The sequence below is a fragment of the Salmo salar genome, chromosome ssa13, assembly GCF_905237065.1.
Source record: "Salmo salar chromosome ssa13, Ssal_v3.1, whole genome shotgun sequence".
NCBI classification, from domain to species: domain Eukaryota; kingdom Metazoa; phylum Chordata; class Actinopteri; order Salmoniformes; family Salmonidae; genus Salmo; species Salmo salar.
Window position 1 is genome coordinate 6,926,006 of NC_059454.1, and position 27,870 is coordinate 6,953,875.

Genomic DNA, 27,870 nt, shown 5'->3' on the forward strand with positions numbered 1-27,870 from the left:
TATATACAGGGTGTTACTATACAGAGTCAATGTGGAGGCTATATACAGGGGGGGTACCGGTACATAGTCAATGTGGAGGCTATATACAAGGGTGTTACGGTACAGAGTCAATGTGCGGGGTCACCAGTTAATTGAGATAATATGTACTTGTATGTAGAGGTAAAGTGACTATGCATGGCTAATAAACAGAGAGTAGCAGCAGTGTAAAAATGGGGGGGCACGGGGTGGGGACAATGCAAATAGTCTGGGTAGCCATTTTATTAATTGTTCAGCAGTCTTATGGCTTGGGGTAGAAGCTGTTTAGAAGCCTTTTAGACCTAGACTTGGCGCTCCGGTACCGCTTGCCGTGCGGTAGCAGAGAGAACAGTCTATGACTAGGGTGGCTAGGGCCCTTAGCAATTTTTTGGGCTTTCCTCTGACACCGCCTAGTATAGAGGTCTTGGATGGCAGAAAGCTTGGCCCCAGTGATGTACTGGGCCGTACGCACTACCCTCTGTAGTGCCTTGTGGTCGGAGGCCATGCAGTAGTAGTTGCCATACCAGGTGGTGATGCAACCAGTCATGATGCTCTCGATGGTGCAGCTGTATAACGTTTTGAGGATCTGAGGACCCATTGCAAATCTTTTCAGTCTCCTGAGGGGGAATAGGCGTTGTCGTTCCCTCTTCACGACTGTCTTGGTGTGTTTGTACCATGATAGTTAGTTGGTGATGTGGACACCAAGGAACTTGAAGCTCTCAACCTGCTCCACTTACAGCCCGTCGATGAGAATGGGGGCATGGTCGGTCCTCCTTTTCCTGTGGTCCACAATCATCTCTTTTGTCTTGATCACGTTGAGGGAGAGGTTGTTATCCTGGCACCACACTGCCAGGTCTCTGACCTCCTCCTTATAGGCTATCTCATCATTGTCATCATTGTCACACAACTGTGTGAAGCATTGGAGTCAACATGGGCCAGCATCCCTGTGGAATGCTTTCGACACATTTTACATGTTACATTTTACACCTTGTAGAGTCTATGCCCTGACGGACTTAGGCTGTTCTGAGGGCAACAGGGAGTGCAACTAAATATTAGGAAGGTGTATCCAATGTTTGTACTCTCAGTGTATATCAGCATACATTTCAAAACCTGGTTTGGACTTTTGGCATATCCACTAACACTGGTATGGTAAAAGCACACATTTGAGACCAGCCATATTGATGACACTATGCTGTCATTGTAATAATGTATCTATTAATTAAGATACCTATGTATGATCCCTCCAACCCATCCCTCCAAACCCTCTAACCCAACCCTCCAAACCCTCCAACCCAACCCTTCAACCATCTAACCCAACCCTTCAACCCGCTAACCCTTCAACCCTCTAACCCTTCAACCCTCTAACCGAACCCTCCAATCCATCCCTCCAACCCATCCCTCCAATCCATCCCTCCAACCCATCCCTCCAATCCACCCCTCCAACCAACCCTCCAAACCCTCCAACCCATCCCTAAAACCCAACCCTCCAATCCATCCCTCCAATCCACCCCTCCAATCCACCCCTCCAACCAAACCCTCCAACCAACCCTCCAACCCATCCCTCCAACCAACCCTCCAATCCATCCCTCTAACCCAACTCTCCAACCCTCTAACCCAACTCTCCAACCCTCTAACCCAACCCTCCAACCCAACTCTCCAACCCTCCAACCCTCTAACCCAACCCTCCAACCCAACTCTCCAACCCTCCAACGCAACTCTCCAACTCTCCAACCCAACCCTCTAACCCAACCCTCCAACCCAACTCTCCAACCCTCTAACCCAACCCTTTAACCCAACTCTCCAACCCTCTAACCCAACCCTCCAACCCAACTCTCCAACCCTCCAACCCAACTCTCCAACCCTCCAACCCTCTAACCCAACCCTCCAACCCTCTAACCCAACTCTCCAACCCTCCAACCCAACTCTCCAACCCAACCCTCTAACCCAACCCTCCAACCCAACCCTCCAACCCATCCCTCCAACCCATCCCTCCAACCCAACCCTGTAACCCATCCCTCCAATCCATCCCTCCAACCCATCCCTAAAACCCAACCCTCCAACCCATCCCTCCAACCAACCCTCCAGCCCATCCCTCTAACCCAACCCTCTAACCCAACTCTCCAACCCAACTCTCCAACCCTCCAACCCTCTAACCCAACTCTCCATCCCTCCAACCCTCTAACCCAACTCTCCATCCCTCCAACCCATCCCTCCAACCCAACCCAACCCTCCAACCCAACCCTCCAACATGGATGTTTATAAGACAGTAATATGCAGTATAAACATGGCTCATCCCTCTTGTCCACTTATCCTCGTGTTCCTTTTTCTCTCACTCCCTCTCTGTGTGTGTGTGTGTGTGTGTGTGTGTGTGTGTGTGTGTGTGTGTGTGTGTGTGTGTGTGTGTGTGTGTGTGTGTGTGTGTGTGTGTGTGTGTGTGTGTGTGTGAAGGAGAGGTCCGTGGCCAAAGAGGGGATGACATGCATGTTCCGAGGCTGTTAACATCGCTGAGGAATAGAAGACCAATAGGCTGCCAAGAGCTGTCAAGCCATGATGGACATACTGGTAACTTAACCTAACTTCTTTCTCTCTCTCTCTCAACTCAATTCTCTCTTTCTTTCTTTTTCTTTCTCTCTCTCTTTCTCTCTCAATTCAATTCTCTCTCTCTCTCTCTTTCTTTCTCTCTTTCTTTCTCTTTCTTTCTCTCTCTCTTTCTCTCTCTCTTTCTTTCTCTCTCTCTTTCTCTCTTTCTCTTTCTTTCTTTCTCTCTTTCTTTCTCTCTCTCTCTTTCTCTCTCTCTCTTTCTTTCTTTCTCTCTCTCTCTCTCTCTCTCTCTCTCTCTCTTTCACTCTCTCTCTTTCTCTTTGTCTGCCTCTGTCTTCCTCTCAGTGTTGTGCCTTTCTCTGAGTGTTGTATCTACTGTTGTGCTTGATGTACCAACTTTATTGAACAAAAACGTTTGCACTCCTGAAGTGATGACTGGTGTAACTCTAACCATGATGTTCATGTCAGGTGTATTTGTACTCAGGTCAGCTATTTGTTCACCGGCAATTGCTAATAACCGGCCGACTATATGTGATATAGTGAAAATCTGAGAACCGCAACCAACCCTAACCGGCAAATGCACTATAGGCTACTGTTACATTTTTATTTATTTATTTAATTTTTATTTAACTAGGCAAGTCAGTTAAGAACAAATTCTTATTTACAATGACGGCCAAACCCGGACGACGCTGGGCCAATTGTGCGCCGCCCTATGGGACTCCCAATCACGGCCAGATGTGATGCAGCCTGGATACTGAATACAGAACGATTTTTTGACAGGGGCCCAGGATTTTGTTTTGCCTCATTTTAGATATGTTTCTGCATATAATGTCCGACATTTTGGTAGGCTATTTATTAGTCAAACTTGTCTATAATTAGATCCATGCAGCTTCTCTTCTGTCATTATATGTTGCCCTGGAAGATTGCTCAACAAAATGTCATAAATGGATAGAATGAATGATGTCATAAATGGATAGAATGAATGATGTCATAAATGGATAGAATGAATGATGTCATAAATGGATAGAATGAATGATGTCATAAATGGATAGAATGAATGATGTCATAAATGGATAGAATGAATGATGCCATAAATGGATAGAATGAATGATGTCATAAATGGATAGAATGAATGATGTCATAAATGGATAGAATTAATGATGTCATAAATGGATAGAATGAATGATGCCATAAATGGATAGAATGAATGATGTCATAAATTGATAGAATGAATGATGTCATAAATGGATAGAATGAATGCTTCAATCTAGTTTACGTCGTTAAAGTTTTCTGTCATCTTTCGTGGAGCAAAGACGTTTAGAGGACTGGCGAGAAAATTCAATAAAGCAAACGGTTGTAAGGAATAGGAAAGCTATGAAAACGACCCAACATGTTTCTGATAACATTTCAGTTCAAGTTCGATGCATATTTTATGTGGTTGAAATACTATCAGCTTTTATGATGAAGACAGCACCTCTACAGATCGCATCTAACTGACCCCATTGCATTCTCTCCAAGATGCGTAAACAAATAAATCATATTTCTCCACTCCTGTTCCCATGTCCAAATTTTGCCAACATTTAGTGTATAATTTTACTGCAATACATGCTTCATTCTGCAGGAGTTTTTACTAATAAAGGCTGTAGCCCTATTCACACGGGACTAGTATTACTACAGAACGTTGGTTATGTAATTATTACCTCAGAGTGTCCGTTATTCCAGAGGACGATTCGGACGGGTAAAGTTTTTTCCAAACTGCCCTCTGTACTTCCTTATTTTTTGATTTTTTAAAAACTGTTTATAAACTGTTTATAACTGTTTATAAATTGACACTTATGACGAAAGCCTGGAGTTGTTTTTCTAGGTGTGAAGATATTTCAACATGTCCTGAAGATAACAGGCTAAGCTGATAACTCGAGTTTGGTTCAGAAGTTTCTAAACCATACCAAACCATCTTTGGTATCGTGTCGCCATAATATCTGAATTGAGGAAGTGTGATCATAATCATTAGGATATTTTAGCGTTCCGCAGTACGTCCTAAATGCCCCTCCGCCTTCGGGTGTCAGCTAAACAGTTAACTTGCACTTGAGATGCATTTTAAGGCTATGGATGAGAAAGTGATCTTGTTCCAAACGTTGACGTCAGTTGTGTGCTGCTGCTTTGCCATCTGTTAACAGCAAGGGTTGCATTAAATTGGCGCAATATTTCTTTTTAATGATGCATTTGGCGATGTTCAATTCATTCGCAAAAAAATAAATAAACGAATAAACAAAAGCATTCACTGTGAACGTTGATACATGTAGACCTTTCATTTATAGGCCATGACCCGAACTTCGTTCAATTTATCGAATCAGTTATTGTTATCTTGCTCAAACCGCGAGCAACACCAGTCAAACTCAAGACATTTCTCTCAAAACACAGGGATGTCAAGTCGCACGGGTCTAGTATTAATCAGAGGACTTTGGAGTTTGGAGCCAAAAAACAGTAGGTTATTCTGGTTAGTCAATCTCCAGATTTCAGTTTCCATTTAACCATCTAAACAGTAGACTACAGATCCCTTGACATCCCATATAGGCCTATTTGAAGTCCGTCTTGTGACTGTGGAAGTTGTATAGAGCCTCATAAACATAACATAACATAGCTGCTATCATCATCTTTTAACATTTCACCAAACATGACTTTTCTAGCCCTCTCTTCTGTTTATTTTTCAACTCTCCTTTTGCAGTTTTTGTCTTATTGAATGAAACTCCGGTAATGTCCTTTTTGCCTACGTGGACTGATGTTAACTTTTTCCTGCCGGTTCCCAAAGGCATTTTTGGGTTGATTGGATGTGTAGGCCATTTGGCAAGCGTACAGCCTAAAGTTTAGGCTTATGCTGTAATAGCAGATATACTAAAATAATGAAACAAAAACCACAATGTAGCCTATATAAATTGCACAATAATTATACATTTATGTATTTAAAAAAAAAAGAAAAAAGTTATTGTTTCTCTTTATTCAACCCACCCTTCAGCCAACCCTAAACCCATCTACCCCGCGATTATAATAACCACGGGGACTGCGGGTTATGAGTCACCACTAGTGTGTGTTTGTGGAGCAGTATAGTTATTATCAAATTCTGTTTTCCCCGTTTTTTTTTTTAGGTTTCTTCTCTCAAAATCACACTTATTTTTTGTATTCCTCAAAACAACAACATTGGGTGTTCTAAGTAGACAACAATGCTTCATTAAACCACATCAGAAAGCCACTTTTTTAAAGGTCTGGGGGAAAAAAAATCGAGAAAAAAAAAGAAAGTTCATTTTGGGGTGTATTAGGATGTCTTCACGGATCTACCCTAACCTACCTGAGATCTGACCCGGGTGTGGTAGTTAACCCTCCCAGACCGTATCCCGGTCGGTGGCAACGGGCCTCGGATCTGTGTGAAAATATGTGAAATACCGACCGGATAGGAAATTATATTTGAAGAGTTTAGTTCCTTTTAACAACATAAACGCAAATTTCTCACATTTACATTTTATACTCGTAAATGATTATCAGGGGAACCCCTTGCATCAAACAAATGTGTCAATATAATTGTATGACAAAACAGTATATTTGCTTTATGAAAAGCAGCCACTGCGCACGCGGGGTGAACTAGGCTATAGGCCTACTTGTTGTGCAACAGGAGGAGGACGTAGTAGAAAATAATGGCTATTTTAAATTGAGTTTCTGAAACATTAAATCGTTCTTAGCAGATATGAAGAAGAAACTGTACTACTTTATTTAGTCTATTTAGTTTATATTTGTTTAGGCTTGGACTATTTAGTTAGGCTATTTTGCTATTTGAAAAAGAACAGTTTATTAATAACTAATGTTGAATGACTCGGGCCAAGTGACTCATTCATGCGTTACTTTCATGGCTTTCGTTCAAAAATAAATAAGTTATACTGCAGAGTTACCGACATATTCTTTCTGATCGTCTTTAATGAATGGCCTAACATTTCTGACCAAAGTTAATCTGCTCATGTTGTGTGTGTGTGTGTGTGTGTGTGTGTGTGTGTGTGTGTGTGTGTGTGTGTGTGTGTGTGTGTGTGTGTGTCTCATAGCCGTAGGTTTATCTGCAGAAAATATTGTAGCCTAATGTTGAAAGGCTGACGATGTATTATTTGTGTAAAGCATGGATAGGTATAAACAATATCAGGACAATTTCCCTCTTCAATTATGAATCTTTAATTAACACTCTGGACTGTAGGCCAACACAACCGTTGTGTGGATGACTTGTCTGTCAATCCACATCCAAAAAGCAATCTCAGGATGAATAGGCTAATTTCTTTAGACCTAACGGATATATCTACATTTCATTTAGAACAAAAAATATATTAGGCCAAATATAATGACTTAGACTTGAGTTATATAGAAAATAGACTTACCTGACTTACCATACGTTTAAAACTGTCTAACATACAGCACTCTCTGGCTATACTACCGTCCTGAAATCACCACATAAAAAAAAAATCGAATCTCTAAATCTTTACAAAATGTGGTTAACTGAAACAAAATGAACAGATCTATTAAAACCTCAAAATATTAAACCTCCAATTTCAGTGTTGTCATAGACAGAACTATAGACTGCTCTCTGTCTGGCACTCGATAATTATCCTACTCAAATATTTGGTCAACAGAATATAATGAAAACATTTCTGAAGACTTCACAATGAACTATATGGATGTCATTATGAAAATACTAAGAACACAAATCACTTATGTTAGATACAACAGAATATGCACATTTCAAATCAAAATCTGAAATCTTTCGGATCCATTTGGGTCAGAAACGAACCTGACCCAATTTTGGATCCAATTTTCTCTCTCTCTCTCTCTCTCTCTCTCTCTCTCTCTCTCACTCTCTTACTCTCTCTCTACTCTCTCTCACTCTCTCTCTCTCTCTCTCTCTCTCTCTCACTCACTCACTCACTCACTCACTCACTCACTCACTCACACTCTCACACACACACTCTCACACACACACACGTTTTGGGTTGGATCTGGTCCACCTCGAATCTGATCGGATATTGATTCTCCCCCCCCCCCCCAAAATGATCGGATCTGGTCAGGATCCAATTCATTTCGGATCTCAATTTTGGGATCGGAGAAGACCTCTAGTGTAGATACCCTTTAATCCAAGTTTTGCACCAGGAAGTTACTTGTTTGGTTAGCAGTGTTTCTGTAGCACACATGTAATTGCAGAGTTTGCTACATATTTCACCGCTGGATTGATACACATAATACCCTGATATCCTGATACCAGGTAGGCTTAGGCTACTTTGTAGTTAACATTTAATAGAGAAGGTTTTTTGGGAAAGCCTTTCCACCTACCAGAAGACAGTTAGGTCTGTCATTATCATTACAATATGTTTCCTGTTCCTTAAATGTTTGAAACATAGATGTTTTACTTCATATGACAGAACAAGAGAGAGAGAGAGAGAGAGAGAGAACAGGAAGCAGCCATGCAGGGTTAGTTAGGGTCACTGAGGACGCAGCCATGCAGGGTTAGTCAGGGTCACTGAGGAAGCAGCAATGCAGGGTTAGTTTGTGTTTGTGTGTGTGTGTGTGTGTGTGAGTGAGTGTGTGTGTGTGTGTGTGTGTGTGTGTGTGTGTGTGTGTGTGTGTGTGTGTGTGTGTGTGTGTGTGTGTGTGTGTGTGTGTGTGTGTGTGTGTGTGTGTGTGTGTGTGTGTGTGTGTGTGTGTGTGTGTGTGTGTGTGTGTGTGTGTGTGAGTGTCTGCGTGTGCGGTAGTCTGATAGCCGTAGGTTTATCTGCAGAAAATATTGTAGCCTAATGTTGAAAGGCTGACGATGTATTAATTGTGTAAAGCATGGATAGGTATAAACAATATCAGGACAATTTCCCTCTTCAATTATGAATCTTTAATTAACACTCTGGACTGTAGACCAACACAACCGTTGTGTGGATGACTTGTCTGTCAATCCATGACGGTATTTTTAGTTTTTGAATAATAAAAGTTGTACATGTGCTTTATGAGTAGTGAGTGATCCCAGGATGCTTTATGGGTAGTGAGTGATCCCAGGCTGCTTTATGAGTAGTGAGTGATCCCAGGGTGCTTTATGAGTAGTGAGTGATCCCAGGGTGCTTTATGAGTAGTGAGTGATCCCAGGGTGCTTTATGGGTAGTGAGTGATCCCAGGCTGCTTTATGAGTAGTGAGTGATCCCAGGGTGCTTTATGAGTAGTGAGTGAGCCCAGGCTGCTTTATGAGTAGTGCGTGATCCCAGGGTGCTTTATGAGTAGTGAGTGATCCCAGGGTGCTTTATGAGTAGTGAGTGATCCCAGGGTGCTTTATGAGTAGTGAGTGATCCCAGGGTGCTTTATGCGTAGTGAGTGACCTCAGGGTGCTTTATGAGTAGTGAGTGACCTCAGGGTGCTTTATGAGTAGTGAGTGATCCCAGGCTGCTTTATGAGTAGTGAGTGATCCCAGGCTGCTTTATGAGTAGTGTATAGGCTGTATTAGCTAGCTACGTTTGCTCTGACTCAGTACATTTATTAGCTAGCTAGATAGCTATTAACATTAGCCGATAACAATTATCATCTCACAAGATTTAGGGCAACTTACTAAGAAAAGACAAACTGGCTGTTTTGCTGATGTAAGAAACACAAACTAATAGCGTCATTATAGAACACTAGTGGGTTTACATTAAGAAGCAACATTGTTGCATGTGCTACATTGACCATGCAGACTGAACACAGTGTCTCGTGGTTGAGGATCCAATTCAAGGAGTTGAGTGACAGGACCGTGGCTAGTGCGTGGCTAGGTCTGTGTGGAAGGTGGCACGGAGAGAAAGAGCGGAGAGAGATGACTCAAGTAGCGAAGTAAACTATAAAAATTGACATTACACATGGAGTATCACATTTTACAAACCAAACATTCAAATACCGGTATAGAAGGTAAAGTAAAAACCCAAACCGGTCCGTGCATTAATACCGGTATACCGCCCAGCACTAGTGACCCCCCCCCGGATGGTTTCTTCCGGTTTCAGAGGACAGGGTGAGGTGGGAAGTAAAAGGAAGTAGAAGTCTTGAAGTGAGGGAGAGATGACTGTCTCTTGTTTGAGGACTGATTTACTGGCTGGCAGAGTGGCTGACTGACTTGCTAACTGAGTCATCAGCTTTCAGACACAACCCTGTCACAATATCTTCAACAGCAGTTTCAACACTTCCTTTTTTTTAGCCTCTCTCTCTCTCTCTCTCTCTCCCCCTCTCCCCTCTGAATCTCTCGCTCTCTCTCCCTCTCTCTCCTCCCCTCTACACTCTCTCCCTCCCCCTCCCCTCTGAATCTCTCTCTCCCTCTCCTCCTCTGTACCCTCTCTCCCTCCCCCTCTCCCCTCTGAATCTCTCTCTCTCTCTCTCTCTCTCTCTCTCCCCCCTCTCCCCTCTCAATCTCTCGCTCCCTCTCTCTCCTCCCCTCTACCCTCTCTTTCTCTCTCTCCCCTCTCAATCTCTCGCTCCCTCTCTCTCTCCTCCCCTCTACCCTCTCTCTCTCGCCTCTCAATCTTTCGCTCCCTCCCTCTCCTCCCCTCTCCCCTCTCTCTCTCTCCCCCTCCCTTCTCAATTTCTCACTCCCTCTCTCTACCCCTCTACCCTCACAATCTCTCTCTCTCCTCTCTCCTCCCTTCCACCCTCTCTCCACTTCTACCCTCTCTCTCTCTCTCTCTCTCTCTCTCTCTCTCTCTCTCTCTCTCTCTCTCTCTCTCTCCTCCTCCCCTCTCAATCGCTCTCCACTCTTCTACCCTCTCTCTCTCTCTCTCTCTCTCTCTCTCTCTCTCTCCCTCTCTCCTCCCCCCCCGTCCTCCCTCTGCCCTCTCTCTCCTCCTCCCCTCTCTCTCTCTCTCCCTCCCCCTTTGTCCTCCCCTCTACCCTCTCTCTCTCCTCCTCCTCCCCTCTCTCTCTCTCTCCCCCCTCTGTCCTCCCCTCTACCCTCTCTCTCCTCATCCCCTCTCTCTCTCCCCCCCTCTCTCTCTCTCCCCCTCTCTCTCTCCCCCTCTCTCTCTCCCTCCCCCATTCTCCCTCTGCCCTCTCTCTCCTCCTCCCCTCTCTCTCTCTCCCTCCCCCCTCTGTCCTCCCCTTTACCCTCTCTCTCCTCCTCCTCCCCTCTCTCTCTCTCTCTCTCTCCCCCCCTCTCTCTCTCCCCCCTCTCTCTCTCTCTCTCTCTCTCTCTCTCTCTCCCCCCTCTCTCCACCCTCTCTCTCCCCCTCCCTCCCTCTCTCTCCCTCCCCCTCTGTCCTCCCCTCTACCCTCTCTCCCCCCCCCCACTCTCCCCTCCCTCTCTCCCCCCTCTCTCTCTCCCCCCCTCTACCCTCTCTCTCCCCCCCTCTCTCTCCCTCCCCCTGTCCTCCCTCTGCCCTATCTTTTTCTCTCTCTGTTTGGAACATGTTGTTGTTAAGAATCTGTTCTAACATGTACAGCAGCACAGCCTGCCTGCCTCTGGCCTTCCCACCCGAACTACACTACCCTACACTACTCTACACTATACGTGTCCTTTTATGTTGTAGTTGTTAGGGTTTCTATGAAAGAGAAACCTTACATTGTAGCAATGCGTGACTAATGTCTCAGACCAATACTCCATGTTTAGAACAGGATGCAGGAACAGACCCAGAGTCTCCTTCAGAAAGTGTGAGGGTATGAGGCTGGCCAGAACCCCCCCACCCCCTACAATCTAAAAAGAAAAGGTGCTCTCCAACCTAAAACGGTTCTTTAGCTGTCCACATTGGATAACCCTTTGAAGAACCCTATTGGTTCCGTGTAGAGCCCTTTTTAGTTCCATGTAGAGCCCTTTTTTAGTTCCGTGTAGAGCCCTTTTTAGTTCCATGTAGAGCCCTTTTTTAGTTCCGTGTAGAGCCCTTTTTAGTTCCATGTAGAGCCCTTTTTTAGTTCCGTGTAGAGCCCTTTTTTAGTTCCGTGTAGAGCCCTTTTTAGTTCCGTGTAGAGCCCTTTTTTAGTTCCGTGTAGAGCCCTTTTTTAGTTCCGTGTAGAGCCCTTTTTTAGTTCCGTGTAGAGCCCTTTTTTAGTTCCGTGTAGAGCCCTTTTTTAGTTCCGTGTAGAGCCCTTTTTAGTTCCATGTAGAGCCCTTTTTTAGTTCCGTGTAGAGCCCTTTTTTAGTTCCGTGTAGAGCCCTTTTTTAGTTCCGTGTAGAGCCCTTTTTAGTTCCATGTAGAGCCCTTTTTTAGTTCCGTGTAGAGCCCTTTTTTAGTTCCGTGTAGAGCCCTTTTTAGTTCCGTGTAGAGCCCTTTTTTAGTTCCGTGTAGAGCCCTTTTTTAGTTCCGTGTAGAGCCCTTTTTTAGTTCCGTGTAGAGCCCTTTTTAGTTCCATGTAGAGCCCTTTTTTAGTTCCGTGTAGAGCCCTATTTTAGTTCCGTGTAGAGCCCTATTTTAGTTCCGTGTAGAGCCCTTTCCACAGAGGGTTCTACATGGAACCAAAGAGGGTTCTACCTGGAGCCAAAAAGTGTTCTCCTATGGGGACAGCCGAATAACCCTTTCAGATTCATTTTTTCTAGTAGTGTAGTCCTCTGGAGGTCTGGACTGGGTGTCACGGCACCAAACAGCAGGCCCAGGCAGGGGGAGAGAGAGGGAGACAATTCCTTTGACCTTGTGACTTGGTTTTTGCTCTGACATGCACTGTCAACTGTGGGACCTTATATATAGACAGGTGTGTGCCTTTCCAAATCATGTCCAATCAATTTAATTCATCACAGGTGGACTCCAATCAAGTTGTAGAAACATCTCAAAGGATGATCAATGGGAAACAGGATGCACCTGAGCTCAATTTATAGTCTCATAGCAAAGGGTCTGAATACTTATGTAAATAAGGTACTTCTGTTTTTAAAAAAACGTGTCGCTTTGTCATTATGGGGTATTGTGTGTACATTGATGACAATATTTTTTTTTTATATCCATTTTATAATAAGGCTTTAACGTTTTTTATTTATTTATTTATTTAATCTTTTATTTAACCAGGTAGGCTAGTTGAGAACAAGTTCTCATTTACAACTGCGACCTGGCCAAGATAAAGCAAAACAGTTCGACACATACAACAACAACAGAGTTACACATGGAATAAACAAAACATACAGTCAATAATACAGTAGAAAAAGTCTATATACAGTGTGTGCAAATGAGGTAGGATAAGGGAGGTAAGGCGTAACAAAATATGGAAAAATTCAAGGGGTCTGAATACTTTCCGAATACACTGGATATTATTATCAAAATCATATAAAAACATGTTTTTTTTTCTCACTAAATGTAAACAAATACGGTGGACTAAACAATCAACTGTCAATCATATATATATATATATATATATATATATATATATATATATATATATATATAGAGGACTCAAGATGAATATAACTTGTTTTAGTACTTGTTTTAGTGTGGACATTGCCATTGAGGACATCTACCATTTTATAATGGGGGGGAACTCTATGAGTTGTGATGATCAGAGAGCATTTTCTTCTTCAAATTGGTTTTTTTTCTATGGTTTGTAAAACTAATGACTAAAGTATTGTCTGAGATCATGAGCCAAGACCCAAGATTTAAACCAGGACATTAGGTCCCAAGATCCAGAACCCTTAGTGAGTTGAGACCATGACGAGTTAAAAAAACAAATTTACGTGGTCTCAAGACCAAGACCACTAGATCAAGAGTCCGTGGGCCCTTTCTTCAACTGTAAGACACTGGAGTGCAGTAAACTGAAGTAGAGTATAGTTCAGTACAGTAAACTGAAGTAGAGTTCAGTACAGTAAACTGAAGTATTGTATAGTTCAGTACAGTAAACTGAAGTATTGTATAGTTCAGTACAGTAAACTGAAGTAGAGTTCAGTACAGTACTGTAAACTGAAGTAAATTTCAGTGCAGTAAACTGAAGTATTGTATAGTTCAGTACAGTAAACTGAAGTATTGTATAGTTCAGTACAGTAAACTGAAGTAGAGTATAGTTCAGTACAGTAAGCTGAAGTAGAGTATAGTTCAGTACTGTAAGCTGAAGTAGAGTATTGTTCAGTACTGTAAGCTGAAGTAGAGTATAGTTCAGTACAATAAACTGAAGTAGAGTATTGTTCAGTACTGTAAGCTGAAGTAGAGTATAGTTCAGTACAGTAAACTGAAGTAGAGTATTGTTCAGTACTGCAAACTGAGTAGAGTATAGTTCAGTACAGTAAACTGAAGTATTGTATAGTTCAGTATAGTAAACTGAAGTAGAGTATAGTTCAGTACTGTAAACTGAAGTAGAGTATAGTTCAGTACTGTAAACTGAAGTAGAGTATTGTTCAGTACTGTAAACTGAAGTAGAGTATAGTTCAGTACTGTAAACTGAAGTAGAGTATAGTTCAGTACTGTAAACTGAAGTAGAGTATTGTTTAGTACTGTAAACTGAAGTAGAGTATAGTTCAGTACTGTAAACTGAAGTAGAGTATTGTTCATTACTGTAAACTGAAGTAGAGTATAGTTCAGTACTGTAAACTGAAGTAGAGTATTGTTCAGTACAGTAGAGCAGTGGTTCTCAAACTGGGGGGTCGCGAGTGTGAAACTGAATGGGGAAAAATACATATTTTTACAAATAAAATAAATGAATTTGAAAAAATACATATTTTTTTATACATATTTTAATAGACTACATATACCATTTGTATTTTATATTTCTACCTTTGCCTGTTTGATGTGGTTACAGACATTGGCCTTCGGTATTGCTCCAAATTCTTATGTCAAAAACATCTAATTTGTGCTTCAGAACCAAAGAGTTGCATGTCTTGACTGTTGAATAGGGCTGGAAATAGCCAGGGACCTCATGATACGATATATATTGCGATTCTCATGATTCTATATGTATTGCGATTCGATACTGTGATTTCTATTGCGATTCGATGTTCTGAACATATTGCTCACCATGTGTCTGTTGCAGAGGGACAAGAGAGAGCCGTGAGAAAGCAAGTTTGATCAGTCATGGAAATAAATGTGCTGAAAACAAATTGGCTTCCTATTTTAAAAGAAGATGGAAAACAAGCTATGAAGGAAAAAATACTGCAGTTTTAGTGCCGGAACATCCAACTAGCGCAAAAATAATTTAGCAATTTTGTCAGAACGATACGATGTCAAAAATAATATCCCAATATGTAATTCTATAGATTTTTCCCCCATCACTACTGTCGACCAATGATCGGTCATCAGCATTGGAGCGCAACGGCGGGCGACCCACTCCTTTTTTTGGGGGGGTCGAGGGTCAAAACGTTTGAGAACCTTGCAGTACAGTAAAGCACGTTAGAATACAGTACATTATGGATGTCTATGTTTTGGCCAAATAATCTCTTGGAGAGTTGGCTATATATCGCAATACTCTAAACTCTAGCTACCATGAGCCTTATCCCAGCCAGCCATTCATTCACAACCGTTAGCTAGCCTAGCATAGTAAGACCATAGCCCTTCAGACCCACAAAATCTAGGTAGCTTAGCGTAGGCGGTAGGCTACTGTAAATCCTAACCCTAACCCTATCCTGGCTATAGTCTGTGTGTTTCTCCCCACCAGAGACATACTGCAGCCTGGCCTGTCTGCCATTCGCAGGTTTTGAAATCCCTGGATTCCCTGCTCATGTTTTTCATTTGTTCTGGTGAAACTGGAGCAGAGTTTCAGATCGCTCTCTGTGTGCTAGCTGCTAGACTAGCTGCTTGTGTGCTAGGCTAGCTGCTAGGCTAGCTGCTTGTGTGCTAGACTAGCTGCTAGGCTAGCTGCTTGTGTGCTAGGTTAGCTGCTAGGCTAGCTGCTTGTGTGCTAGGCTAGGCTGCTAGGCTAGTTACTTGTGTGCTAGGCTAGCTGCTAGGCTGGTTCCCGCACTGTGCTGTGACTTGTCAGTGGGTCACGCAAGGGTCAGGGGGCTGGGTTGCCAGATTCTGCATGAGTCTTCCCCCTTTAACATGGACTGGGTTGCCAGACCCTGACCATGTCTTCCTTGTTTAACATGGGCTGGGTTGCCAGATCCTGAACACTAGTAGTTCCCCTTTAACAGCATTGAAGGTGGTGGTAATGAGATTAAAGCAGATCAGCTGTGTGTCCGTTTACATTAGAACACACACACACACAAACATTTACAGGGACTCTATCTGTCTCTCTGTCTCTCTCTGTCTCTCTCTCTGTGTCTCTCGTACTGGTACTCCCTCATTGATTTGGTACTGGTACTCCCTCATTGATTTGGTACTGGTACTCCCTCATTGATTTGGTACTGGTACTCCCTCATTGATTTGGTACTGGTACTCCCTCATTGATTTGGTACTGGTACTCCCTCATTGATTTGGTACTGGTACTCCCTCATTGATTTGGTACTGGTACTCCCTCATTGATTTGGTACTGGTACTCCCTCATTGATTTGGTACTGGTACTCCCTTTATGTAATATTATTATATCCTGTTTTGCTATTTGTATAACATTTTTTTAAACTGCATCGTTGGGATGGGCTCGTTGAGAAGGCCCCTGTGCTGTGTTCGGCAAGTCTACTTCCAGCTGGAATAGTGACTGTGATTCTCACAGTGTGTGTGTGTGTGTGTGTGTGTGTGTGTGTGTGTGTGTGTGTGTGTGTGTGTGTGTGTGTGTGTGTGTGTGTGTGTGTGTGTGTGTGTGTGTCAGCCCGCCCGCCCGCCGGACAGAAGGAGCCTGAGAAGTTGATACTAAGCGGGATTTTCTTCTCTCGTTTAATAAATTATATACATTAGTTTATACTGCATTAAGTGTACATTTTCGTTAACTGTAATTTTGTTTAGTTATGTTCTAACACTCCCTCCATCTTGTGCCAAATATCAGTTATTTTTAAGTCTTGGTTCCAATAGTTTCAAATTTTTCTAAGAGATTGTCAGTTGGATAGGCTCTCTGCAAGGTTTTGTATATCTTACCTATCATATTAATATAATTTTCTGACTTGAATAGGATGACTTCAAATATACATTTTGTGTATTTGTCACGTGCACAGGATACAGGTGTAGTGAAATGGTTACTTGCATAGGGGTGTATTTTGTTTACACATGTAGCTAGCTAGTTAAGCAATGAACCATAATCCCAACTCATAACATTACTACCTTGCATGAATCTGCAGGTAGCTAACTAACCAGGTTCAATGTTAGCCAGCTAGCTAACATTAGGCTATAACTAGCAATGCAAAAGGCTCTGAGATACAAATAATATTACAACACAGATCATACATGTAATGTTAGCACTGAGATGTAGTGCCTTAGACCGCTGCGCCACTCAGGAGCCCAAAACCTATATATATGGAGGGACGCTTCTCTCTCTCTCTCTCTCTGTCACGGATGCCATGGTTTGAAGATGTAATCCAGTGTGTTTTATACAACAGCCTTCTGTTTGTTCTCTTTTCCTTTGCAATCAAATGCCAGAATTTTCTCCATCTCCTTAGCAATATACTCTAATTCCGCCGGGCATTCCACTGATTTTAAAACTCCTCTAGAAAGTGGAGAGCAACACGTTTGCAATTCTGCTACATCATATCTTTCAAAAAAAGCCGCGTTAGAAAGGATTACCTTCACATCAAATCAAGTCAAATTTTATTAGTCACATGCGCCGAATACAACAAGTGTAGACTTTACAGTGAAATGCTTACTTTACAAGCCCTTAAACAACAGTGCAGTTCAAGAAGAGTTAAGAAAATATTTACCAAGTAGACAAAAAATAAAAAGTAATAATAAAAAGTAACACTATAAGAATAACGAGGCTATATACAGGGGGTACCGGTACCGAGTCAGTGTGCTGGGGTACAGGTTAGTTGAGGTCATTTGTACATGTAGGTGGGGGTGAAGTGACTATGCATAGATAATAAACAGCGAGTAGCAGCAGTGTACAAAAGGGAGGGGGGGTCAATGTAAATTGTCCGGTGGCAATTTTATTAAATGTTCAGCAGTCTTATGGCTTGGGTGTAGAACCAGATCCCGTGTGGCTTGCTTGGTAGAGCATGTCACTTGCAATGCCAGGGTTGTGGGTTCGATTCCCATGGGGGACCAGTATGAAAAATGTATGCACTCACTACTGTAAGTCGCTCTGGATAAGAGCGTCTGCTAAATGACTAAAATGTAAGCTGAGCCTTTTGGTCCTAGACTTGGCACTCCGGTACTGGTTGCAGTGCGGTAGCAGAGAAAACAGTCTATGACTAGGGTGGCTGGAGTCTCTGACAATTTTATGGGCTTTCCTATATAGGTCCTGGATGGCAGGAAGCTTGGCCCCAGTGATGTACTGGGCCGTACGCACTACCCTCTGAAGCGCCTTACAGTCAGATGCCGAGCAGTTGCCATACCAAGTGGTGATGCAACCGGTCAGGATGCTCTCGATGGTGCAGCTGTAGAACTTTTTGAGGATCTGGGGACTCATGCCAAATCTTTTCAGTCTCCTGAGGGAGAAAAGGTTTTGTTGTGCCCTATTCATGGCTTTCTTGGTATGTTTGGACCATGATAGTTCATTGGTGATGTGGACACCAAGGAACTTGAAACTCTCGACCCGCTCCACTACAGCCCCGTCAATGTTAATTGGGGTCTGTTCGGCCTGCCTTTTCCAATAGTCCACGATCAGCTCCTTTGTCTTGCTCACATTGAGGGAGAGGTTGTTCTCCTGGCACGACAATGCCAGGTCTCTGACCTCCTCCCGATAGGTTGTCTCATCATTGTCAGTGATCAGGCCTACCACTGTTGTGTCATCAGCAAACTTAATGATGGTGTTGGAGTCGTGTTTGGCCACGCGGTCGTAGGCTAGTAATTTAACAATTTTATTCGTATTTACAGGTGGCATACAAGTTTGTTATTAAGGCACATGAATGTTCACATGTTCCAGAAAGCATTTCTGCCCACCAAAAAATAACATTTTGAAAAAAAAATTAAAAGTTTTATGTTCAAATGGCTCTCCTGTGAAGTAGTAGAGCGCTACATATGCCTAGTTTCCTGAAACTAGTCACATATACAGTTTACTTCCATGAATGTCTCAAGTAAAAACCTTGGGTGGTGAGTTGATACATTTCCAAGTCTGGAAGGTTAAAACCACTTTCAGACTTAGGAAGATGTGCAACTTTCCTTTTTATTCCTTGAGTTTTGTTTGCCCATATAAAGTTTGTTACAGCCGAGTATACAAAAAAAAAAGAAAAACATTTGGGTGGGGTAATTGGTATTACCGAAAATAAATATATAAACTTTGGGAGCCATGCCATTCTGAAGAGGTTTATTCTACCTGTAAGATTTATGGGAAGATTCTTCCATTTAATTAGATCTGCTTTCATATTGTTGAGTAATGGGATAAAGTTATCTTTATATATTTGTTGTTTGTTGTCACTTATTAAGGATCCTAAGTATTTAATATTTTTTGGGGTCCACTTTAAGGATTGTATTCTGAAAATATGTTTAACAAGGGGGGCATTGAGTTTTCAATATTGGTCAGGTATATTAGAAGATCCTCTGCAAATAAGTTTATATTCATGTTTACCAATACTGATACCTTTTACGTTTGGGTCCTGTCTAATTCTTTCTGCAAACAGTTCAATTGCCAGTGCAAACAGGAGGGGGGAGAGGGGACATCCCTGTCTTGTGCCCCTTTCTAAAGCAATTTCATCAGAGAATGTATTATTTCTGTATATTTTTGCTTCGGGATATTTCTATAATATTTTTATGAAATGTATTATTTCAGCTGGAAAGTTGAAGGCTTCCAAAGTTTTGAATTGAAAAGTCCATTGAAGGCTTGCCATTGTTGATAAACCTACATCTTGTTTTTGCGTATATTGTATTATACTGAAATATTCTTGTATTTATTTGTAAATGTCTATTTTTAATAAACCCTGAATGATGCCTAGTTTTAAGTCTGGTAAGACTTTTGCCATTCTGTTGCTTATGAGCTTTGTTATTATTCTATTTTCGCAATTTATTAAATGTATAGGTTTGTAATCTGCAAGGGATTCTCCAGATTTTTCTAGTTTTAATATAACTGAAATAACTGTTTGATACAGTGAACTAGGAAGCACTGAACTGCGTGACATGTGTGATGTCATTTGTGTCAATAGGGGCGCTACTTTGTCCCAGAATGCAAAAAAATGTGATCAATATGTATTTTTCACAATCTAAGGCCTAGTTAAATAAAGGTTTAAAAAAATATATATATTAAAATGAACATTCAACATTAGAAAACAGCCTTCTTGGTCCTTATGTTGGGCTATAAGTGAAAATTATTAATTCTTATTTATCAGGATGCCTACACCTCTGCTGTTACTACAGTAGGTGGCAGCATCGACCTCTAGAACCCAGCTGCTCTTTAAATGTTACATTTATCCTTTTTTAAATGTAGCTCTTGCAGGAAATCCAAATCTGCTGACAATCTCTTTTTAAATGTTCAATAACCTTGTGCTTTTTTTTGCCATCCTGGAGCCTGTGCACATTCCATGTAATAAGTTGGATTTTGTTGGACTTTACTTCAAAGTTAACCTTGTCTTTTCCGTCTGGCATTGAAGAACAAGATAAAACATTTTAGCAGACATGACATATGAGGGTGGTGGGCATTCTATGAAATGGGAGAGTCATAGTATAAATACATAGTTATTGTTTACATTACATATATAGAGCGGGTGAGCATGTGGGCTGAGCAGACATTTATCAGAGAACACACAAAAAACATCAAGTAAAGTACTTCTTTGTACTTTTTCATCATCAAACTTGATGATGGTGTTGGCCATGCAGTTGTGGGTGAATAGGGAGTACATGAGGGGACTAAGCATGCAGCCCTGAGGGGCCCCACCGTGTTCAGGGTCAGCGCGGTGGAGGTGTTGTTGCCTACCCTCACCACCTGGGGGCAGCCCATCAGGAAGTTCAGGATCCAGTTGCAGAGGGAGATGTTCGGTCCCAGGGTCCCGAGCTTGGTGATGAGCTTGGAGGGGACAATGGTGTTGAACGCTGAGCTGTAGTCTATAAACATCATTCTCACATAGTTATTTCCACTCTTGTCCAGGTGGGAGATGGCAGTGCGAAGTGCAATTGAGATTCCGTCATCTGTGGATATGTTGGGGCGGTGTACGACTTGGAGCGGGACCAGGGTGTCTGGGATGATGGTTTTGATGTGTGTCATGATCAGCCTTTCAAAGCACTTCATAATAACAGATGTGAGTGCTACAGGGCGATAGTCATTTATGAGTTCTTGGGAACAGGGACAATGGTGGTCAGCTTGAAACATGTTTGGATTACCGACTAGGACAAAGAGAGATTGCGGCGGCCTTATGAGTATTAACCTGTTTTAAAACTTTTACTCATATTGGCCATGGAGAGAAAGATCACAGAGTCATCCAGAACAACAGGGGCTTTCATGCAGGACTCGGTGTTGTTTTCCTTGAAGCGAGCTTAAAAGGTATTTAGCTTGTTTGGCAGTTCTGTCGTGGTGGCTGCTGTGGTGGTGGTGGCTGTGGTGGTGGTGGCTGTAGTGGAGGTGTCTGTAGTGGAGGTGGCTGGAGTGGCTCAGGTCCTCCGGGAGGGGAGGGAGAGAGAGAATTAGAGGGAACATACCTAAATTCGCACAGGACACCAGATAAGTCAGGAGAATTACACCAGATATAACAGACTGACCCTAGCCCCCCGGCACACAGACTATTGCAGCATAGATACTGGAGACTGAGACAGGGGTGGGTCGGGGGACACTGTGGCCCCATCCGACGATACCCCCCAACAATGCCAATCTGGCAGGATATAACCCCACCCACTTTGCCAAGCACTCCCTCCTCCCCACACCACTAGAGGGATATCAACAGACCACCAACTTACTACCCTGAGACAAGGCTGAGTATAGCTCACGAAGATCTCCTCCACCGCACGATCCCGAGGGGGCACAAAACCAGACAGGAAGATCACGTCTGACTCAACCCACTCAAGTGACGCACCCCTCCTAGGGACGGCATGGAAGAACACTAGTAAGCCAGTGACTCAGCCCCGTAATAGGTTCAGAGGCAGAGAATCCCAGTGGAGAGAAGGGAGGAAGCCAGGCAGAGACAGCCAGGCAGAGTTCGTCGCTCCAGTGCCTTGCTGTTCACCTTCACACCCCTGGGCCAGACTACACTCAATCATAGGACCTGCTAGTTGTAGTGGTGGTGGCTGGAGTGGTGGTGGCTGGAGTGGAGGTGGCTGGAGTACTGGCAGCTGTGGTGGTGGCTGTAGTAGTGGTACTGGCTGTAGTGGTACTGGCTGTAGTGGTGGCGGTTGTAGTGGGGATGGCTGTAGTGGAGGTGGCTGTAGTGTGGGTGGCTGTAGTACTGTCTGTAGTGGTGGTGGCTATAGTGGTGGTGGCTGTAGTGGAGGTGGCTGTAGTGGAGGTGGCTGTAGTGGTGGAGGCTGTAGTACTGGCTGTAGTGGAGGTGGCTGTAGTGGGGGTGGCTGTAGTACTGGCTGTAGTGGAGGTGGCTGTAGTGGAGGTGACTGTAGTGGTGGTGGCTGAAGTGGAGGTGGCTGTAGTGGAGGTGACTGTAGTGGTGGTGGCTGTAGTGGAGGCTGTAGTGGTGGTGGCTGTAGTGGAGATGGCTTTAGTGGAGGCTGTAGTGGTGGTGGCTGTAGTACTGGCTGTAGTGGAGATGGCTTTAGTGGGGGTGGCTGTAGTGGAGGTGGCTGTAGTGGAGGTGGCTGTAGTGGAGGTGGCTGAAGTGGGGGTGACTGTAGTGGAGGTGGCTGTAGTGGAGGTGGCTGTTGTTGGGGTGGCTGTAGTGGGGGTGACTGTTGTGGGGGTGACTGTAGTGGAGATGGTTTTAGTGGGGGTGGCTGTAGTGGGGGTGACTGTAGTGGTGGTGGGTATAGTGTAGGTGGCTGTAGTGGGGGTGACTGTAGTGGGGGTGGCTGTAGTGGAGATGGCTGTTGTGGAGGTGACTGTAGTGGGGGTGACTGTAGTGGGGGTGACTGTAGTGGGGGTGGCTGTAGTGGAGGTGGCTGTAGTGGAGGTGGCTGTTGTGGGGGTGACTGTAGTGGGGGTGACTGTAGTGGGGGTGGCTGTAGTGGTGGTGGCTGTAGTGGGGGTGGCTGTAGTGGGGGTGGCTGTAGTGGAGGTGGCTGTAGTACTGGCTGTAGTGGGGGTGGCTGTAGTGGTGGTGGCTGTAGTGGGGGTGGCTGTAGTGGTGGTGGCTGTAGTGGAGGCTGTAGTGGAGGTGGCTGTAGTACTGGCTGTAGTGGAGGTTGTAGTGGTGGTGGATGTAGTGGAGGTGGCTGTAGTGGGGGTGGCTGTAGTGGGGGTGGCTGTAGGGGTGGTGGCTGTAGTGGTGGTGGATGTAGTGGACGTGGCTGTAGTGGACGTGGCTGTAGTGGAGGTGGCTGTAGTGGGGCCATGTTCTGGTGTTTTGTGGTGGAAAACTGAGCAGGTTGAGCATAACACGTCAGCGCTGTTACCCATAGATAGACAGGCTAGAAATCTGGCTGTAGTACTGGCTGTAGTGGAGGTGGCTGTAGTGGTGGTGGCTGTAGTGGTGGTGGCTGTAGTGGAGGTGGCTGTAGTACTGGCTGTAGTGGAGGTGGCTGTAGTGGTGGTGGCTGTAGTGGTGGTGGCTGTAGTGGAGGTGGCTGTAGTGGAGGTGGCTGTAGTACTGGCTGTAGTGGAGGTGGCTGTAGTGGTTTTGGCTGTAGTGGTGGTGGCTGTAGTGGAGGTGGCTGTAGTACTGGCTGTAGTGGAGGTGGCTGTAGTGGGGGTGGCTGTAGTGGAGGTGTCTGTAGTACTGGCTGTAGTGGTGGTGGCTGGAGTGGTGGTGGCTGTAGTACTGGCTGTAGTGGAGGTGGCTGTAGTGGTGGTGGCTGTAGTGGGGGTGGCTGTAGTGGTGGTGGCTGTAGTGGGGGTGGCTGTAGTGGTGGTGGCTGTAGTGGAGGCTGTAGTGGAGGTGGCTGTAGTACTGGCTGTAGTGGTGGTTGATGTAGTGGAGGTGGCTGTAGTGGAGGTTGTAGTGGTGGTGGATGTAGTGGAGGTGGCTGTAGTGGGGGTGGCTGTAGTGGGGGTGGCTGTAGTGGTGGTGGCTGTAGTGGTGGTGGATGTAGTGGACGTGGCTGTAGTGGACGTGGCTGTAGTGGAGGTAGCTGTAGTGGGGCCATGTTCTGGTGTTTTGCGGTGGAAAACTGAGCAGGTTGAGCATAACACGTCAGCGCTGTTACCCATAGATAGACAGGCTAGAAATCAGGCTGTAGTACTGGCTGTAGTGGAGGTGGCTGTAGTGGAGGTGGCTGTAGTGGTGGTGGCTGTAGTGGGGGTGGCTGTAGTGGAGGTGGCTGTAGTACTGGCTGTAGTGGGGGTGGCTGTAGTGGGTGTGGCTGTAGTGGTGGTGGCTGTAGTGGGGGTGGCTGTAGTGGTAGTGGCTGTAGCGGTGGTGGCTGTAGTGGGGGTGGCTGTAGTGGAGGTGGCTGTAGTGGGGGTGGCTGTTGTGGGGGTGGCTGTAGTGGTGGTGGCTGTAGTGGGGGTGGCTGTAGGGGTGGTGGCTGTAGTGGTGGTGGATGTAGTGGACGTGGCTGTAGTGGACGTGGCTGTAGTGGAGGTGGCTGTAGTGGGGCCATGTTCTGGTGTTTTGTGGTGGAAAACTGAGCAGGTTGAGCATAACACTTTAGCGCTGTTACCCATAGATAGACAGGCTACAAATCTGGCTGTAGTACTGGCTGTAGTGGAGGTGGCTGTAGTGGTGGTGGCTGTAGTGGTGGTGGCTGTAGTGGAGGTGGCTGTAGTACTGGCTGTAGTGGAGGTGGCTGTAGTGGTGGTGGCTGTAGTGGTGGTGGCTGTAGTGGAGGTGGCTGTAGTGGAGGTGGCTGTAGTACTAGCTGTAGTGGAGGTGGCTGTAGTGGTGGTGGCTGTAGTGGTGGTGGCTGTAGTGGAGGTGGCTGTAGTACTGGCTGTAGTGGAGGTGGCTGTAGTGGGGGTGGCTGTAGTGGAGGTGTCTGTAGTACTGGCTGTAGTGGTGGTGGCTGGAGTGGTGGTGGCTGTAGTACTGGCTGTAGTGGAGGTGGCTGTAGTGGTGGTGGCTGTAGTGGAGGTGGTTGTAGTACTGGCTGTAGTGGGGGTGGCTGTAGTGGTGGTGGCTGTAGTGGGGGTGGCTGTAGTGGTGGTGGCTGTAGTGGAGGCTGTAGTGGAGGTGGCTGTAGTACTGGCTGTAGTGGTGGTTGATGTAGTGGAGGTGGCTGTAGTGGAGGTTGTAGTGGTGGTGGATGTAGTGGAGGTGGCTGTAGTGGGGGTGGCTGTAGTGGGGGTGGCTGTAGTGGGTGTGGCTGTAGTGGTGGTGGCTGTAGTGGGGGTGGCTGTAGTGGTGGTGGCTGTAGCGGTGGTGGCTGTAGTGGGGGTGGCTGTAGTGGAGGTGGCTGTAGTGGGGGTGGCTGTAGTGGGGGTGGCTGTAGTGGTGGTGGCTGTAGTGGGGGTGGCTGTAGTGGTGGTGGCTGTAGTGGAGGCTGTAGTGGAGGTGGCTGTAGTACTGTCTGTAGTGGAGGTGGCTGTAGTGGAGGTTGTAGTGGTGGTGGATGTAGTGGAGGTGGCTGTAGTGGGGGTGGCTGTAGTGGGGGTGGCTGTAGGGGTGGTGGCTGTAGTGGTGGTGGATGTAGTGGACGTGGCTGTAGTGGACGTGGCTGTAGTGGAGGTGGCTGTAGTGGGGCCATGTTCTGGTGTTTTGTGGTGGAAAACTGAGCAGGTTGAGCATAACACGTCAGCGCTGTTACCCATAGATAGACAGGCTAGAAATCTGGCTGTAGTACTGGCTGTAGTGGAGGTGGCTGTAGTGGAGGTGGCTGTAGTGGTGGTGGCTGTAGTGGAGGTGGCTGTAGTACTGGCTGTAGTGGAGGTGGCTGTAGTGGTGGTGGCTGTAGTGGTGGTGGCTGTAGTGGAGGTGGCTGTAGTACTGGCTGTAGTGGAGGTGGCTGTAGTGGTGATGGCTGTAGTGGAGGTGGCTGTAGTACTGGCTGTAGTGGAGGTGGCTGTAGTGGGGGTGGCTGTAGTGGAGGTGTCTGTAGTACTGGCTGTAGTGGTGGTGGCTGGAGTGGGGTGGCTGTAGTGGGGGGTGGCTGTAGTGGGGGTGGCTGTAGTGGGGGTGGCTGTAGTGGTGGTGGATGTAGTGGACGTGGCTGTAGTGGACGTGGCTGTAGTGGAGGTGGCTGTAGTGGGGCCATGTTCTGGTGTTTTGCGGTGGAAAACTGAGCAGGTTGAGCATAACGTATTCGCTGTTACCCATAGATAGACAGGCTAGAAATCAGGCTGTAGTACTGGCTGTAGTGGAGGTGGCTGTAGTGGAGGTGGCTGTAGTGGTGGTGGCTGTAGTGGGGGTGGCTGTAGTGGAGGTGGCTGTAGTACTGGCTGTAGTGGGGGTGGCTGTAGTGGGGGTGGCTGTAGTGGTGGTGGCTGTAGTGGGGGTGGCTGTAGTGGTGGTGGCTGTAGTGGTGGTGGCTGTAGTGGGGGTGGCTGTAGTGGTGGTGGCTGTAGTGGTGGTGGCTGTAGTGGGGGTGGCTGTAGTGGAGGTGGCTGTAGTGGGGGTGGCTGTAGTGGGGGTGGCTGTAGTGGTGGTGGCTGTAGTGGGGGTGGCTGTAGTGGTGGTGGCTGTAGTGGAGGCTGTAGTGGAGGTGGCTGTAGTACTGGCTGTAGTGGAGGTGGCTGTAGTCGAGGTTGTAGTGGTGGTGGATGTAGTGGAGGTGGCTGTAGTGGGGGTGGCTGTAGAGGGGGTGGCTGTAGGGGTGGTGGCTGTAGTGGTGGTGGATGTAGTGGACGTGGCTGTAGTGGACGTGGCTGTAGTGGAGGTGGCTGTAGTGGGGCCATGTTCTGGTGTTTTGTGGTGGAAAACTGAGCAGGTTGAGCATAACACGTCAGCGCTGTTACCCATAGATAGACAGGCTAGAAATCTGGCTGTAGTACTGGCTGTAGTGGAGGTGGCTGTAGTGGTGGTGGCTGTAGTGGTGGTGGCTGTAGTGGAGGTGGCTGTAGTACTGGCTGTAGTGGAGGTGGCTGTAGTGGTGGTGGCTGTAGTGGTGGTGGCTGTAGTGGAGGTGGCTGTAGTACTGGCTGTAGTGGAGGTGGCTGTAGTGGTGGTGGCTGTAGTGGAGGTGGCTGTAGTACTGGCTGTAGTGGAGGTGGCTGTAGTGGGGGTGGCTGTAGTGGAGGTGTCTGTAGTACTGGCTGTAGTGGTGGTGGCTGGAGTGGTGGTGGCTGTAGTACTGGCTGTAGTGGAGGTGGCTGTAGTGGTGGTGGCTGTAGTGGAGTTGGTTGTAGTACTGGCTGTAGTGGGGGTGGCTGTAGTGGGGGTGGCTGTAGTGGTGGTGGCTGTAGTGGGGGTGGCTGTAGTGGTGGTGGCTGTAGTGGAGGCTGTAGTGGAGGTGGCTGTAGTACTGGCTGTAGTGGTGGTTGATGTAGTGGAGGTGGCTGTAGTGGAGGTTGTAGTGGTGGTGGATGTAGTGGAGGTGGCTGTAGTGGGGGTGGCTGTAGTGGGGGTGGCTGTAGTGGTGGTGGCTGTAGTGGTGGTGGATGTAGTGGACGAGGCTGTAGTGGGGGTGGCTGTAGTGGGGGTGGCTGTAGTGGTGGTGGCTGTAGTGGTGGTGGATGTAGTGGACGAGGCTGTAGTGGACGTGGCTGTAGTGGAGGTGGCTGTAGTGGGCCATGTTCTGGTGTTTTGCCGTGGAAAACTGAACAGGTTGAGCATAACACGTCAGCGCTGTTACCCATAGATAGACAGGCTAGAAATCAGGCTGTAGTACTGGCTGTAGTGGAGGTGGCTGTAGTGGAGGTGGCTGTAGTGGTGGTGGCTGTAGTGGTGGTGGCTGTAGTGGAGGTGGCTGTAGTGGTGGTGGCTGTAGTGGTGGTGGCTGTAGTGGTGCTGTAGTGGAGGTGGCTGTGGTACTGGCTGTAGTGGAGGTGGCTGTAGTGGTGGTGGCTGTAGTGGTGGTGGCTGTAGTGGAGGTGGCTGTAGTACTGGCTGTAGTGGAGGTGGCTGTAGTGGGGGTGGCTGTAGTGGAGGTGTCTGTAGTACTGGCTGTAGTGGTGGTGGCTGGAGTGGTGGTGGCTGTAGTACTGGCTGTAGTGGAGGTGGCTGTAGTGGTGGTGGCTGTAGTGGAGGTGGTTGTAGTACTGGCTGTAGTGGTGGTGGCTGTAGTGGAGGTGGCTGTAGTGGTGGTGGCTGTAGTGGTGGTGGCTGTAGTGGTGGTGGCTGTAGTGGAGGTGGCTGTAGTACTGGCTGTAGTGGAGTTGGCAGTAGTGGTGGTGGCTGTAGTGGAGGTGGCTGTAGTGGTGGTGGCTGTAGTGGTGGTGGCTGTAGTGGTGCTGTAGTGGAGGTGGCTGTGGTAC

General features: G+C 46.1%; 1 protein-coding gene across 2 annotated transcripts in view; it reads left to right on the plus strand.

Annotated features, from left to right (window-relative positions):
• The window catches only part of rgs19 (regulator of G protein signaling 19), a 99,165-nt gene that overhangs the window by 18,581 nt on the left and 52,714 nt on the right, over positions 1-27,870 (plus strand). For both annotated transcript variants that reach the window (XM_014134284.2, XM_014134285.2), the window contains exon 2: positions 2,464-2,577. In XM_014134284.2, the coding sequence (XP_013989759.1) occupies positions 2,563-2,577 (15 nt within the window). In that variant the 5' untranslated portion in view covers positions 2,464-2,562. The remainder of the gene's footprint in view (positions 1-2,463; positions 2,578-27,870) is intronic.